Source organism: Labrus bergylta, chromosome 9 (assembly GCF_963930695.1).
Source record: "Labrus bergylta chromosome 9, fLabBer1.1, whole genome shotgun sequence".
Lineage (NCBI taxonomy): Eukaryota > Metazoa > Chordata > Actinopteri > Labriformes > Labridae > Labrus > Labrus bergylta.
This window is the reverse complement of record NC_089203.1, coordinates 5,849,910-5,867,082: the sequence shown is the minus strand read 5'-3', so window position 1 is coordinate 5,867,082 and position 17,173 is coordinate 5,849,910. Positions and strand designations below refer to the sequence as shown.

The 17,173-nt window shown below is 41.5% G+C and overlaps 1 protein-coding gene across 1 annotated transcript in view; it reads right to left on the bottom strand.

Moving 5' to 3' along the window:
- gpc3 (glypican 3) overlaps window positions 1-13,905 on the bottom strand; it is a 104,619-nt gene extending 90,714 nt beyond the window's left edge. Inside the window, exons 1-2 of the mRNA XM_020629647.3 lie at window positions 13,341-13,905; window positions 4,362-4,523 (exon numbers count right to left, since the gene is read on the bottom strand). Of these exons, the coding sequence (XP_020485303.1) occupies window positions 4,362-4,523; window positions 13,341-13,497 (319 nt within the window). The 5' untranslated portion in view covers window positions 13,498-13,905. The remainder of the gene's footprint in view (window positions 1-4,361; window positions 4,524-13,340) is intronic.
- Between the last annotated feature and the right edge of the window lie 3,268 nt (window positions 13,906-17,173).

Genomic DNA, 17,173 nt, shown 5'->3' with positions numbered 1-17,173 from the left:
GTAGATTTTATCTGATCTTTGCTCATATTTAAGTTGTTCATCGACTAACTGTAAAAAAATATATATATATATCACTTAATTGTTTGATAACTGTAATACCTCGGCTAAGAGTTGCATTATAATTGTATCTCCATTAACATGTTAGAGAGATGTTTTGAAAAGCTTACACTACACTAACCATAATGCAACTCAGTGAAATCTCTTTATTAGACTCTCCTACCTGGATACTTTGTTCAGCCAGCTGTAACCAAGGCTTTCTATTCTGATTATCCTGATGACATCACATTTGTCTCTCTGGTCTTTTCCTTCTCTGATGCTAAGCTAGCCAACAATGATCAAGTGTCAGCTGCTTGACTGCACCACGTTCTGTTCCCTACATGCTTTATACTGTATATTCAATGTGTTATGTGTGGGTGTGATGGATTAGGAGTTTTTAGAGGTAGACCTTGACAGAGTGAGAAATAGTAAGTGGCATTGCTTACAATTATTTTGTGAAGTTTTATAACACTGGTTCATCCTGTAATGAGTCAACTGATGCTGATGCGTGATGATTTAAGTCGTGTTCTGTCTCTCAGCACCGTCCTCTCCTGCACTCTAAACTCAGTGATAGCTTTCATGCATCAGGTTATCTCCAGTGAGGTGCAGCGTCACATAATAATACACCCCTCACAAAGTATTGGATGTTTGGAGAGCAGCCTCTCCTTCTAAAAGATTTAAAGATGAACATCTTGCACACGTCCACAGAATCTCATTTTCATCATCAACATCAGGACATTGAGTGTGAGGCATTTACAGCACGTAGGGGAAGATGATGTAATGATCTCTCTAATGTGAATCAAAATGAAATTTAAGAGTCTGTCACACATCAGAGTGGATGCTGCAGTGTATCCATTATGTAGTCTCTCCCTGGTATACTATAAAGAGATCATCTAAGGATCATTAGATTGTCAAATGGCATTTCCGACATTTTGCCAGAGAGAAGCAACGCATCATTAGAAATTCCTAATGCCCTACCTATTTCCTTGTATTGATCTTGAAGAAGCCTAATGTTAAAGCGGCCTGTCATCTCCCTGCTTAAAGTAAAAAGATACACAGAGCCACTACTATTCCTATTGTTTGGAGAAGTTGACTTCAAAAGGGCGATAAAACCTCTGGTGTAGTCTAAGGCTAGGCAAAGCAGAGCAGGGCAGGTGGAGTAGAAGAGAGCAGAGAAGAGGAGAGGAGAGGAGAGGAGAGGAGAGGAGGGGAGAAAGGAGAGGAGAGGAGAGGAGGGGAGAGGAGAGGAGGGGAGAAAGGAGAGGAGACGAGACGAGAGGAGAGGAGAGGAGAGGAGAGGAGAGGAGAGGAGAGGAAATGAGGGGAGAAAGGAGAGGAGAGGCCCTTTGATCTCCAGCAGAAGTGAGTGCAGAAGGAAAGAAACAGAGAGCAGCAGAGAAGATTGCAAACAAGGCATGCACTCAATTCCCAATAGTAGCACATGCGCGAGGGGAAGAGACAAACGAAGGGAGAAAGACAGAAGGCGAAAGAAAAGTCAAGAAGATTGAGCGAGACAGAGGTGGAGAGGGAGAGGGAGGATGAGAGGGTCGGAGAGAAAGAGACTTGCAAGAAGAAAAAAGAAGAAGAGAGAGAAAGGATGGAAATGAAGTAGAGGGAAACAGATAAGACCAGGATGTTAAAAGGATTTCAGTCCTTGGCTGTTTGGGGAATTCTCTCAAGCCCTCTGCTAAAGCAATTAGTATTGAACTCCTTCTAGGAAAGAGCAGCCAAACCACAGCAGCAGTCTCTATACATAGTTAGAGTGTAACAACCCAGTCGAGCAAACCCCACGGCCCCCATTAAAACCCAGAGTTTTAATTGGCATGTCAGGATTCACAACCAATAAGTGTGCACACTCCAAAAAAAGTTGGCCCAGTCAGTCTGCACATCCCACTTGAAGTGGAAACCCCGAGACGGTAAACAGATCCACTGCGCTGGATTGTAAAGGCCTGTGAAGCCTGATGACAAAAGTGAAAGGGATACGTTCAAAAACAACTGTTGAATTCCCCAATAGTTGTGTACCACTTTGTTGTCCAAGAGTTCACTTTAAAACAAGAGCTTAAAGTTTACAAAAATCAGTCTGAATGAAGAAACTTAACAGTGCTATAGGAACACTTTCCCAGCTGCCAATGTCAGCTCATAAAAGGCTACAGGAAATAGCATTGAACTCATATAACTGCTACAGACTTTTGATTATGATGTTAAAATACTTTTACAGTCTAACTCCTGCACACTGTCTAACTCACAAACATACATTTATATACAATGTTTCTGTACTGGACCTTCAGCAGGCAAACAGTTTGTTAAAACGAGCCGGACATCTTAAATGGGAACTGGCTATCAGCCTGCAACCACAAATAAATAAATTCACAAACAAACAAACACCAGCTTCCTGAATTAGAGCGCTCATATACCAAAAAAAAAGCAACAACAAAAAAAAGTATAAGAGGAATTTCTACTGCCTCAAAACTACTAGAAAAACTAAGACATAGGATCAGTGAGCACTAAAGCACAAAACACAGAATCTACCAGGATTACCCCGTCGCTGTGAATTTTAATGATGCACAACATGACGTCTAGTTCAACATTGGGTATCTTCTATGGGATAGAAAAAATAATTAGCCCACCCTGGGGTGGTCATACTCTTCAAACGCTGGCTCCTGAAGGACTTCATGATGAACTAGCCGTAAATGTTTTGCTGTGATCTGTTTATTTTAAATATCTGATGTTTGTATTTCTGAATGTTGTTTATTGCCCACTACAGGTTTGTCTGTTTTCAGTCCCAGAAAGTCTTGAATACATTATTCACATTGATTTTCAAGTGACCTGTTGTTGTTGTTGTTTTTCATCTTTTTTTTACATGATACAACATATTTGTCTTTTCTGTGCAATTCTGGACGATTCCATTTGGGAGTATTTGTGGGGACTTATTTGTAACTGTGGATATTAGTTCACTATTTTGGACTTTGGATCTACAGTGATGTTTCTGATTTTTTCTGTTTGGATTGTAATTTTGTTAGAATTGAGAACAACACACCGATGAACAGAAAACGAAATGCAGCTGTTTAATTACGTGCACGGAGATCATAGTGGTCACAGGCATAAAGTCACTGCACTGACTCCAGTCACAGTATATAGACTACACATCACTCCCCTCTCCCAACGGCTCAAGGTGAATATCAGGAGATTTTCAGGATTTTGTGTGAAAGCCCTAACTGTGAATCTTTTCAGTCGATAATGAAACAATAGCACTTTTTCTGTGCTGCATCATCACTTCATGTGACACAATGATTAAAATGTTCTTCTTTTTTGTAATGGCCTCACTTGCTTGTATCAATGTATCAGTATCATAGTTGTTAAAATTAATTTCAGACTGTTTCCAAACCAAAAACCATAAAAGTAATGTTTCGTAAAGTAAACTTTTTATATTTTCCGAGGCACAGTACTCAGGTAATTTAACGTATAACGTCAAAGTATGTATTAAGAAAGTAATAACAGTTTTTACCAGGGAGTCAGACTATTGCTTAACAGTACGAAAGCAGACTCCTGCATCCACTGTGCAGCACTCGGCATCAGCTGGGATTCCATTTTGCCTCCAGAGCATCCTCAGTTCTTTTGAGTAACAATTCAACAGGGACACGCTGATTCGACAGTGTCACATAGCTCCTGCTGAGTTTTATAATATCTCTGCCTCCATCACTGTTAGAACAGGTGTCATTGCATCGTTCAAATCTTCACTTTTAACACCTATACCTGCCTCTTTTACCTTCATCCCTGTCTTCTCAGCTGACAGCAGCTGAACCTCAGAGTTTCACTGGTTTGACTCTGTCTTCGTTTCACTGAGCTGTTTTTTTTTTTTTTGTAAACTGGAACCAGTCATACCAGTCCCCCTCCTTTGACCCCTCTCAGCTGAGGGTGCTCTCAGGAAGCTCTGCTGACTGGCGTTTTTTCGCTCTGAGAATAACAGCCATCACTGACTGCAGAGCCCCCGCTCTCAGGAGGCTGTCACTTTGTGGAAGAACACGTCTGGCACAGACAACCACACTGCATCTAAAGTCACTTGAACCTCACGGCTCTGCCATCCTAACATTTAGTCGAGCAGCGGTCTCATCACTGTCTGTGTGCATTATGCTTCTGACTTATTTATATGTGACTCAGTGCCTGGAGGAGAGAGATGCTGACGTGAACACTGATGTGCAGCCAAGAAAGTGGATCCTGACACGAGGACGTCAATCATCACTTAAACACTGCTGTTATGATGGTTTTTTCCTTTTTTCTGTGCTAGTTTAAAAAAGAGACAGGTTTAGTCTATGCTCACTGCTTACCTTGGAATATTGCAGCGTTCTGGATGATAAGACGTTTAAGTTGGGCACTGACAACCTGCAGGCCGGACTCCATGTTGCTGCGTGCGGCTACCTGATAGCGCTCCTCCATCTTCTTTGAACAGCAGGTCGGGCCTTTGGTTTGGCAAACCTGCAGATCGGCACCTGGCAAGAAATCAGCGGAGAAGGGACAGAAGTCTGAGTGAGAGGAGTGAGGGGACTGAAAAAAGACACTTCTGTTTATTTTTCACAGGAAAAGAAGCGTCTCAAAAAGATTCAGCTGCATCCCCTGCATGCTAAACAGATGAAACACTGTCTCCTGCAGATTCTGCAGCCTTAATGAGCGTACGATCATTATGTAGAGTTATTAAGGAAGCTGGGATTCAAAAATAAATTGCTGCTAAAAATGAGTCATTTTGAAGCACATTAAAGAAATACACCAGCGTTATGTTGTTCTCCTCAGAGATCTATTTGGTCAACAGAAAGTTTCTCATCACTCCAGGCTACAGTTTCCACACCATGACGGAAATGTTGTATTTTTTTCAGCCACAAAGATTAGAGCCAGGAGCAGATCAGTGTGCAGACAAACAAACAAGGGATTTAGCATGCATTCACTATATGAGGTAACAAGGTAGACATGAGGTAGATTGAAGGGTGATGAAACAACATTTTGTGCACCTGGCCGCTGACAGGACAAGTTGTTTACAAAGATGAGAAGTAATTGGATTTCCTGAGCTCTTTGAAAGGTACACATGTAAGTCAGCCAAGGTAAACTAGGATGAAAAGGATGTCTCATTCGGGTGATGTGGCTTCACACAACTGTATGTAAGAATAAACGCCCTGGAGAATTAAATTCCATCTGAAGAATCCCAGTTAGGTGGCGAATAAATACAAATTCATTATTCGGTCTGATCAAGGATAACTGAGCTTCTACTGCTGCCACACTAGTGATGGTGAATGAAATGTCGCTTTGTGTGATGATGTGCTGAAGGACATCTTTTACAAAGAGCCATTCTCTCTGATTTGATTGGCTGAACATGCTTTTACTATCACAATTTTTTTTTGGAACACAATAGGAGTAAGATTTATTCTAAAACTTTGAAAGAGACATCAAACTCAAGTTCAAAATCGTGGCAAAAAACGACCATCATTTATGTTGACGTTATCTGCGTCAAAACACAAGAAGAAGAATAAAATCTGTAATTTCTACAGACAAGCTTTTGTGTTTCCAAAATCAGTCCTCTCGCAATACATCAAACAGATTAAAACACGACACACACAAGCGACTTTAAGGTTAAAACAGAAACAGGAGTTCCTCTCTCTTCAGTGTTTCCCAATCTCTCATGTCTCATGTGGCTGCCCAAAGCCTCCCTGGAAGCTGCAAGTGTTGTGCCAAGCTGCACCGAGGACTTGTCCGCAGGATCTGCTGCCTGAGAGGCGTAAGCCGCGACAAGGGCCTGATTGATGGTGTGGTAAACAAATGTCAGGGGAGTCTGCCAGCTTCAGCTGCCACCGCTCAGGGTGCTGAGGATAAAGAGACGGAGGAGCTGAGAGATTCATTTGGAGATTTTGGAGAGAGGAATTGGATGGTATACACAGACACACACACACACACAGACACACACACACACACACACACACACACACACACACACACACACACACACACACACATACACACACACATACACACACACACACACACACACACACACACACACACACTGTATATAGCTCAGAAAAGTGTTGATAACAGGTGTATCAAAAGACAGAGGAGAGGATGTTGGTTCTTGAAATAAAAGGTGAAAACAGCAGACATGGAGGGAAGTTAAAGCCAGCAGGAGATGCAACAGAATGACAGTACTGATAATTAGTCAGTACAGAGCAGTCACATGGAGAACAATGGTTTCGTCACACTCACACTTTAAGGCGTAGACTCTAATGCGTGAAACAGGCAATAAAACTGTTGCACAGCACCCTGTCTATGCATACTGACAGGCTTAATATTTTAAATCAATACAGACAAAAGAATCCTGACAGATAAGATCAAGTTAATTTCAGTCTGCAGGAGCAGAATTATTAAGCTGTCAATAGCGCTGTGGGTGAGGTGAGTGCGGCCGGTGCAGAGAAGCGGCGAGGATTTAACAATTATCTCCTGCAAAACAGACACTTTCATCTGCACGTTTGTCGTTTTGCAGATGATAAATGTGTTTCATTACAGAAAGTTCCCCAGCAGTGAGGAACAGCTGACGGATTCGGCATGAAAACGATCCTCTGCAGAGTCTCACAAATAATAAAATCACACCTTCTAAATAAAGCCTTCTTCTCTGACTGACAGATCACTTGGGAATAAGCTTCCTAATTCTCCTCTTCTCTGAAGGCTCAGCTCTTCATCTCCTCCCCTCCCATTTCATCCCTGCGCAGTTTTGTTCGGCGCTTTTATCACTCCGCCTAGCTTAGCTTAATAGCTAACGGGCACTGGGAGCACCTTTCTATCAGTCACTTATTGGTCAATTAGTCGATTCTCGTGTCCTGATGGCCAATTCTCTCTAACAAAATGAAGACAGACAAGGTGTAGTGCTCGGGGCAATTTAGATGTAAATTTCCCTAACATGCATTCTTGATCCAAGGTGAAGCCGTCTAAATTATGACCTACATTCAATCAATACTCTGAAACGGTGGGCCAGCCAATTCAACATGCAGAACAACTGCTGTTTTCATGAGCCTCAAGGTCTTTGAATGCCTCTTTTTAAAAACACATTGATCGCCCTTCATTTCGCCGCAGCCTTATCTGACAGTCCTTAGCTGCTTCTCTCTTGACAGTAAAGTTTCTGCTGAAATGCCAAGGGTGAAGCTCCAGCAGGGGCTCAAACAGTCATGTGTGCACACTCACGGCAGGAGTCCGTCCCTTCACTTCTCTAACAAGCTCTGGGACTCAGAGGCGGGGGAACGGGGACAGACACAAATACACTATGTGTCTCTTCGATTCCCAGCACCAATTAGAAAGCTATCACTATGCAAGTTTAATGATGGGGACCATGGGGGAAAAAACAAGTTGTGTTAAGATATAGAATATGTTAAAAGCTGTTCATTATGAGCATAAATTATACATAAAGCACCGGTGTTGAGAAGGAGCATGTGGGACTCCTTGGCTTCCTCTCCGGGGCAAAATAATCCAGTGTCACTTTGTAGAAACAATAAATGAAACGAGGATTTACAAGGAAGGAATAATAATACCATTAGCTGGTGGGGATTACAATTGTTTTAAGTATTTTTAGTGCTGGGCTCACTGCTCTACTTTAAGTCGTTTGATGGAGCAATAAATTGAAAGCTGGAAGCATGAATGTGAAAGAGCCTGATTCCTGATTTTATACAAAAACAATGAGGCAGCAGGGCGCGCGTCCCATGTGTTGAGACTCTCGTCTCGAGCGGGAGGCCCGGGTTCGCTTCCACCCGTGGCCTCTTTTCGCATGTCATTCCCCACTCTCTCTCTCCCTGGTTTCCAACTCTATCCACTGTCCTACCTCTGCATTAAAGGCACAAAAAGCCCAAAAATAAATCTTAAAAAAAAACAATGAGGCAGCAAACACACAAGCTCTAGAAGCTTTTCAAAAATCAGTTTTCTTCAACCCAACGACACAAAGACCTCCGGCTTCAGGTCAGATCAGTCGCGTCTAGTCTCACTGAAACAGCAGGAACGTTTGTTCTTTGTTGACGACCCGACCCTGCAGATAATTACTGAGAAGTCCAACTCTCTGGAACCTTCTCTGGTTTTACACACGAATATCAAACAAAGAGAAACAAAGAATGTTTCATTCATTATTATTTCACTGTTATACCAGTATAACAGTATACCAGTATACCAGTATACCAGTATACACTTTCATTTAGTAGAATCTGATAGAATATAATCTGAATTGAATCTGATAAAACATTTTAGTATAGACTAGAATAGAATAGAATAGAATAATTATTTATTGTCCGCCTATAACACAGTATAGTATAGTATACAATAGAATAGAATCTGATGGAATAGAATAGAATCTGATGGAGTATAATCTAATAGAATAGAATCTGAAGTGTGAATCTGATAGAATATTTTAGTATAGAATAGAATATAATCTGATAGAATTGAATAGAATAGAATCTGATAGAATTTAATCTGGTAGAATATATTTGTATAGAATATAATTGTTTAGAATATAACAGTACAGAATAGAATAGAATCTGATAGAATAGAATAATTCTTTATTGTCCACCTATAACACAGTATAGTAAAGTATGGTATAGTTTAGTATAGTATAGTATAGAACAGTATAGCATAGTATAGAATAGAATAGAATGGAATAGAATAGAGTCTGATAGTATAGAAAATAATGTGATAGAATAGAATAAAATAAAATAGAATCATTATTGTCCACCAGAGTTGGGAATTTGTCTTAGACTCCTCAGATACATAAAAACACTCTGCAGATGCTGCCCTTCTGAATCAGATAAGCTGCTGTTGTCAGAGATCCACCACATCCTCTGCTCAAACCGCTGCGGACACTGATGGAGCTGCTTCACACTTGTCCTGCGGTAAGTGCTCTGTGCTGCTCATGTGTTTCCTGCACGTATGTAGTGACCTGACACGCAGTCTCCATTTTCCCCTCACACATTACAACCCCCCTCAGCTGCAGACACAACAAACACTGATACTCCTATAGGACTGTTAGGATTTGTTTGTTTCATATCTGTGCTGGAATCTTGTTTCTCGCTCTCACTTCTTTTGAATCATGTTGGCGGAACGAGAAAACCTAAGCTCTTATATTTTGGTGTTTTGCCCCCTGGCAACACATGCAGCTTTATTAGAATTCTACTCTGCCTTCCTGCAAATGCCTTCCATCTCTCTGAATCAGCCACCTCCTCCACACAATATCACCATATTAATACAGGCAACTCCATCAGACACACACTCAGAAAGTGATCCTTCCCTCTGTGAAATCACAGCAAGCCGTCCTTAACTTTTAATTTCATCAATCTTTAATTTGCCGAAAAGAACTCACATTAGACCGCATGATCGGCTTTCTGTTTCACATTTTTACTTCTCAAATTCTAGGCAAGCACAAAGTTCAGAACAATTAAAGATTACAGAAGAATTATTCAACTTATTCTGCATTTAATCAAAGACAAGGATGTATTATGGATGAGTCATGACCAAAACACCACCAAAAATGTGCTTAATATATGAGACATGGCTGCATATTTCAAGCTTTTGGACAGTGTTAGGATAAAAAAAAGGTTGGCTCATTAAGACAAAAGTGGGAGAGCCAGGGTTTATGGAAATCCAAAGTACAAGCTTTGCCTTCGAGCCTGGTGGATATAGAGTGCAGTATGACGCACAGGAAACATGACTGGAAAGTTGAATACTTGTCAATTTAAAAAAAAGAATGAACGTCTCCAGCCTAGAGTTGAGAAAATGATTTATCAAGAAATAAAATGAGACTTCACTCTTTTTTAATCAACAATAAAATATTAAACAGAGAGTAAAAAGTTGCTACTTTTCATCTGTTTTTTAACAGTTATAAAAAATGAATGTGCTAACTCTCATACTCAGCGTGTGTGTGATTGCTGAGTTCATTTAACACCTGACCTATAAACAAGTGTTGAGCATTTGAACACTGGCACATTTATAGGGTTGTTGATGAAAATGCTTTTGTTTTTAAAAGATATTTTTGGGGCCTTTTTGCCTTTATAGAATCGGACAGCTGAAGAGAGAAAGGACATATGGGGAAGAGAGAGAGTAGGGAGATGACATGCAGTTAAGGCACGAGGTCGGATTCGAACCCACCACCACTGCAACAAGGACTACAGCCTCTGTACACAGGGTGTATGGCATAACCGCTAGGACATCGTTGCCCCATGATAATGCATTTGATCTTAAAATGAAGAATACAGGATAAACAAATAAACATTGTGTTTGGAGAAGTGGATCTGCACTGAAACATCCACAAAATGAAATGTACTTTTGAAGGAAAGAATCAGTTAGAGCGCTGCATGTGAATACCATGATGTAACGTTTGGTAAGTTCAGCACACAGCATGAGAAACTATAAATCAATATTAGTTTATTTCAGTGGTGAATGGTTTAACACCCCTCATGCATTTACCAAAAAAAACTGCTAAATAATCAACAGGAAAGTGAAAGCAGAAAATACAATCTTGTTGGGTTAGCCTGCATCACCGAATGTTTGGATTGTCACATATTCATCTAACTTTGTTTGTTTTCTTGTGAATCACCAGATCATCCATATGAAAATAAATCAAAGGGAAAATCTCTCTCTCAGGTTCAATCAGTCACAAATACACAACCGGTGAAACATTTTCTACCAGCTTAATGGAGTTGGAGCCACTTCATTATTCCTTTCTACATCATTTACAAGGTTAGTGTCTCTCCTCTCTCCCGCCCTTTATTTACGAAACGTTGGGGCCAATTTGAAGGGGCTTCACATGACCAACCGAGGTCATTTGATGTCCTCAGTAGAGGCCCTGCTTGATCAGCTGAAGTGATTTTGATTCAAAATTATTATTTCTGCAAGGCTATTTTCTCTGGCAGGTCTGTGTGTTGGCTGTGAGTCCTGAAACCACATTTATATTTGACTACTGTAATGAGATCTTGAGATCCCTCTGGGACTTTGAGCTTTTTCAGAACAATTTTTTTTTTGTCATTCCAAGTACTAAAATACTACAAAGAAACATGTGAGGCCTTTATTTCTCTCTTATCATTCTCAGTTATTTTACATTTGATCACATATCAGCTTTGATCAATTATTATTACACTGCTGAATGTGACAACAATAATTACAAAATCACATTTTTATCCTTTATATATTTACTTCTAGCCTTACCAAGTGGCTTTAATCAGGTTTTAAATATGGGGTCTCAGGGACCAACAACAGAATCACTTTCTTCAATAAACTCGATGCTTCTGTCGGGAACTTTCATTGGTGTGGATCTTGTTGACCCCTGTGGACAAGCGGTGACTTCTATCTCCTTGCTGATCTTGTCCTGTACATGTATTAGCAGTGCTCTGAAATGAAAAAAAAAAACCTCCTGCTCTCAACTGAACCAATCACTGTGAATCATTTCTGCAGAAAACAAAAATAAAGGCTGAGTAAGAAGCATGTTAATCAGCTTATGTGACACCAACCCTGTGGCAGGTGTTACAGGCATTCAAAATAAATAATAAATCTTCTCACTGATAGTCTGGTCTGCTTTTATCGGCTACGTAGAAGCATCAGTATTCATTAGAGTCTGATCCATAACCAGCTAAAAACTCCTTAAAGGGGCTTTAAAATGAAATCATTCATGATTAAACACAATATTTTTTACTGCTTGTATATAAATGTGATGCCTAATCGTCAGTCACTTAATAGTGAGCTCACCTGATAAAACTTGCAATCAATCTACAACAAGGTCGCCATGGGCATCATGGGAACGTGTAAACCAAACTACCTCCGAGCTGGCCATAACGAGTTATCCTTTGGCTGACGGGTGAATTGATTTCTCGTGTTTGCTTGGTGTCCAGCTCAGACCGATTCCCTGGTGAAAGTGCGGAGACAGCTGGGCTGCCTGGCCTAGCATTTAGGAGGCTACATATTTCTCTTCTATGATGACTCCCCGTTTGGCTGGCAGATAAAATGCTAGATGGTGTAGGTGGAGGGGGAGTGATTAAAGATGGATGCATGGGGATATTTAGGGCTCGACGGTTAGAGCTGCATGCACCCACAGATGGGAGTTTAAAATAAGGTGGAGGGAGCATGACAAAATATTCTTCAAAGTGCATTGCAGATATTTCCCGCAGTTTGATTTGAAGCATGTTGAGATTGGTTACAGTCTTTCATGTTCTCTGAACATTTAGTATGATTTGGTAAACCTCTTTGAGGAAGTGAGGCGTGTCATAATTGTATTAGAAGAATAGAGAGAAAAGTTAACCTGCAGTACCTATGCTGAGATAACACTAAAAAAACCAAAAACATGTACAGCTGGTTGTGATTCAGCCACATGAGAGGGCTCTCCATTTACATACTCAATCAGAACACATGCAACAGGCTCCAGCAGTAAACCACTTTAAACACGATGACTTTTCCTAGTTTTTAGTTTGTCCCACACAGACCTGAACTACTTCCCCACAAGCTCAGTGCATCTTCTTCTCTTATTTAAAAGTCAAACTCTCTAAACGTGTTCTTTACTCATCCGAGGAGCAGTCAGCGACATTTGAGCTCCGGGGAACAATAATTATCCAGTTTGTGTAATTGCAAATTTGTTTTCAGGGTGGTCACGATTCATATCACACCACTAATCTATATTCTGTGACAATGTGGTGGAGGAGAAGCTGCCAACAGAGCCTGAGCCAGATCATTAATCAGCTCTCTTAAAGGAAGAGTGCTGATCTTTTTATTTGTGTGCACTCCATCATCAACCTACCTCCTTCCCTCCCCCTCACCCAACCACCACCACTACCAACTAAGCAGAATATGCATACCCTCATGAAACACCTGCATAGTGTGTTCACATCTACTTCGAATTTCTCAAAGTAGGCTAGACAGACTTCAGGAAATATTTCTTGCCACCGTAGATACTGGAGTGACTCGACCCTGTGCACTTGTTATTAACACTTAAGTGGCGTTTAGCACAAACTTCACTTTGGGATATTTAACTCGCCCAGCAGACTTTTCACAGAGCAGGAGAGATGGAGAGCGTGGGTTAGCTGTGAGTGTAAGCAGCAGGAGTGCAAAGGTTCGGTGGTGTTAGAGAGAGTGTTGTGATGGTGAAGTCCTCTTGACACCGAACAGCCGAACTAAAGATTAGTGTTTACCGTCAGGGATGAAATAAAAACTAGATTTTAGCCGTTTTAGTAAGTGTGCACAATCTGAGGTTGGCGTTACATCATGGACATAACATGTGAGGCAACATGTACGAGATTGAAGTTGAAGACATTTACCTGACACCGGGTTTTCGGGCACCAACTTGGAGCCCGGATGCAGAGAGTGAAACACCGTGCGCACCTCCTGGCAGTTTGGCACTTGCCCGCCGAGCAGAGAGAACAGCTGGAGGAAGGCGCACAGAGAGAGCGCACTGTGGACTGGTAGACCACGCATGGCAGGAGAGCAGCACTTTACCCTTTACGGACAGAATAGAGCAGCTCAGCTGAGATTTACGCTACTTCAACACAGTAAAAGTTACAGGACGATCCCGTGTTTGCGCTGGTGAGGTGAGGCAGACGCTCCGGGCGCACCTCGGATCAGCATCCTTTTGCTTTTCTCTTGTCCACAACAACCCCTCGCGACAGGGAAGCTTCTCTGTTGAGCCTCTTGGTGAAGCTTCTCCGATGCTGATAACTTCTGAGTCCCTCGTCACTTGCGGCACTGACTCTCAGCTCGCTGCACAGATGAACGAACCACAGATGCATGCGCGCGCTCACTCAAAAGCGCGTGCCACGGCATGAACCTGCGCGTGTGAAGACCTCCTCGTAATAGTTGTGATGTTAGCTGATACATTGGCCCTATGCGGCTGCAGGAGCAGAGTAAAGAGGAGGGGATTCATGCGATGCACGAGCTGTTGACGTGTTAGATAAATGGCACTGTGTGTTATGGGGATGCAATTAGGGCACAGTACCTGTACAATTCACACAGCACAGGTGCATAATGTGGCCAAGAGATGCACATATATTACATTGACAATGACACAGAGGTCGGGTAGGATCTGAAAAATTCGCTTTTATTATTATTATTTTATAACAGTGCAGAAAGCAATTGGAACAATTACAAATATATATATATAGTAAGCTTTGGTTTATTCTTTTCATCACATCATTAATAAATACAGACGTAACCAACTTAAGTTATGGCATTTTACTGAACACTTTAATCCTCCGTTTAGATGGACAGTTTAACTTATCTTATTTCCATGGAGCTCCAAAGAGCCTATAACATTTGAAATGGTGCCACCTAGTGTTCGTCAAGTATTTCACACACCAGAGAGAACATTGATAACTCACCCTCTTCGCAGGTAAAAAACGAGTGCACATAAAAATAGTAGTCGGCCTACATCTATACAAAAAAAACAACAACAATGGTTATCACTGTGTTTCTAATCAAATGTGTAAACTCTACTAAATGTGTAGCTGCTCCTAATATCTGGCGGATTGCAGATGGATACTGTGCAATTTCTTTCATTTTGTCAAGTATTGAAATTGTGAAGTCATCCACCTGAAAACAGCGAGACAAACAGCAAAGTCAAAAGGAATTTGATGTTAAGATGCCTTAACATGAGTACAACAGTGGGGGAAACAACAGCTGCACTGCTGCTCTCTTGTGCCTGCGGTGAATATGAGTTTAAGTCTTTCAAGTGTTCATCAAAGCTGGGAACAACAGAAAAGGGAAGATCTCTTGTTTTGGCTGGGTGTATGAGACACAGAGAGCTTTGCATGGATTTGCACAGCAGAAACTGGCAGAAGCTGAGAGCAAACCAGCAAAACTCTCTGTGAACCCATCAGTTTCACCTTCAGGTGGAAACAGGCGGAATGAGGGAAGGTGACCAACAATACCTGAAGTGCACAAACTGCAGTAGGTCTGTATGTACTACCTGCACTGTGAGCACTTTGGAACTGCTCAGCTTGAAAGACAAATTCACTGAAGAGGTGTCTTGTAAATGCAATTATTTACCTTTGTGTAATTTAACTCAAACGTTTCAAGTGTTGAGAGTCTCACCTGCAGAAGGAAACTATATAGGTGTTCAAAAAGTCACATGAGGCATTTCATCAAACAGAGGAAGGAGCTTTCAGGGCTGAAAGTTTAATACCCCGAAAAAGAACAGGCACTCCAGCCAGAAGGAGCAACTAGGGCAGTAGATTCTGAATGATTTCACTAACTACACTAGATGCACCTTAGCTGGAGAACCAGAAGAGGAAGGGGAGGTCGGGAAGGGGGGGTGCACTGGATTACATCCAAATCCGCCCGGCAGGTCACTTCCTGTCTGGACTGTGTCTGAAACGAAACAGATCAACAGAGAAAACTGAGTGCAAACATTTGGATCTGAAACATGAATATTTGTTTCATGCTGCAGCATGGGTAACTCATAAGCAGCTCAGTGGGATGTACTTGAAGATAAACCAAACCTTACACCTACTAATCTTCAGGTATGAAGAACATAGACAAAACCTGCTATACAAAGTTAAACTTACAGCGGTGACCATTGTTCAACTCGAGGCCGCATGGTGGAGGAAGTCTCTTTTCATTAGGAGGTTAGACTTCAATTAAAGACTTTTCTATATAGTTTCACATTGTAATGGATACAGTTGATTAGAGGCTAAAACAACACAATGTGTTCATTTTAAGTGGCCTTACTTAGTTGTACCATTTTACCTAACCACTTTAGTAAAGCCTATAGGCTACTTATTTTATTAACTATCCACATTGGACACAATTCAAAGAGCCTTTTCACCTCTTGTGGGAAATTCAAAAGCAGGTTGATTGGCTGTCGCTGCACAGCAGACACGAGGGGAGCGAAAAACTTACAGGCAATATCTTCAGAAGAGCACAAAGATGTAGCCTAAAACAATGTATCAAATAGTCTCCTTAGAGTCACTGAGAGAACTTTTTGAGACTCTAAAAGGGGGGTTTTAAACGGAGTTTCTAAACGTGCTCGCAGCGCTTTCGTGTGCAGCTCTGACAAAGTGGCGCCAACAGCGTCCTGCGATGTGACGATGAACATGTCAACTCCCGTCAATTAAATAATGCATCTCAATGGAAATCACATCCGCTTTTATACCGTTACGCAATGTCTACAAACGGCACCAACTGGTGAGCAGTGGGTGGGTGAATTTGTCACTTTGAGGATTATGAAAATAGAGCCAGAATCAGACGTGTTAATACTTCAAACAAAGGCGAGTACAAATATAAAATGAAAACCACAATAGGATGTCTTCTTAGATAGGCCTACATTATGAAAATGTTTAATAAATATTTACATAATGGCATTATATACATGAATATTAATGTAAAAGACGTATCCAGCATGCACAGTATTCCCCTTTAAGTAAGCAACAGCACCACGAGGCTAAACGACCTGAACTATAAGAGTTTTCACATTATTATAACTTTAAAAAAAAAAAAGAAAACAAACACTTCTTACGCGCTTTGCCGACCACGTGGTCACACCGTAGAGGAAAAGGGAGGAGAAGCTGCAGAGAGTCTATCTTTTGGACTGTGTTCAACTCAACTGAATGAATGCTAGACATCATGCAGAAAACTCAAAAACATCTCCACGTACCTTCGTCCGCAGATGTTGAGTCCTCTGCGCTCCTCTCTGCCACCCTTTTTGCTCAAACAAAAAGTTCTGTCATGCATGAAATTGTGAGAGCATCTTTTTTGTTGTTCTTCTCTTTGTGGGGGTGGGGAGAGGGTCGAGCGCAGACGACGCAGTCTTAGCGGATATCGTCCTTTAAATATCCTCTCCCACACACCGTGTTCCTCGGTCTCGTTGCGTCAAATGTACACTTTCTTCTGGGGATGCATTCACATTTAAAAAGAAAAACTTTTCCAGCAAACACAGACTCTGCAGCGTTGGGGTCGTGGGTTGCTGTATGAAGCCGTCTCGCTGCAACCATTCGGGGCTTTGCTGGTCAGAGAAACCCAGGAGGCTTGTGACCTTTAACCCCTGGAAACCCTGCCCCCACACAGTCTTGTGCGCTGTCCGCAGGAGCTCTTCCCACCCCTCATCCTGCTTTATGTGTGGAGAAATATGACTCAGTAACTTTGTTTTTTTATATTAGTG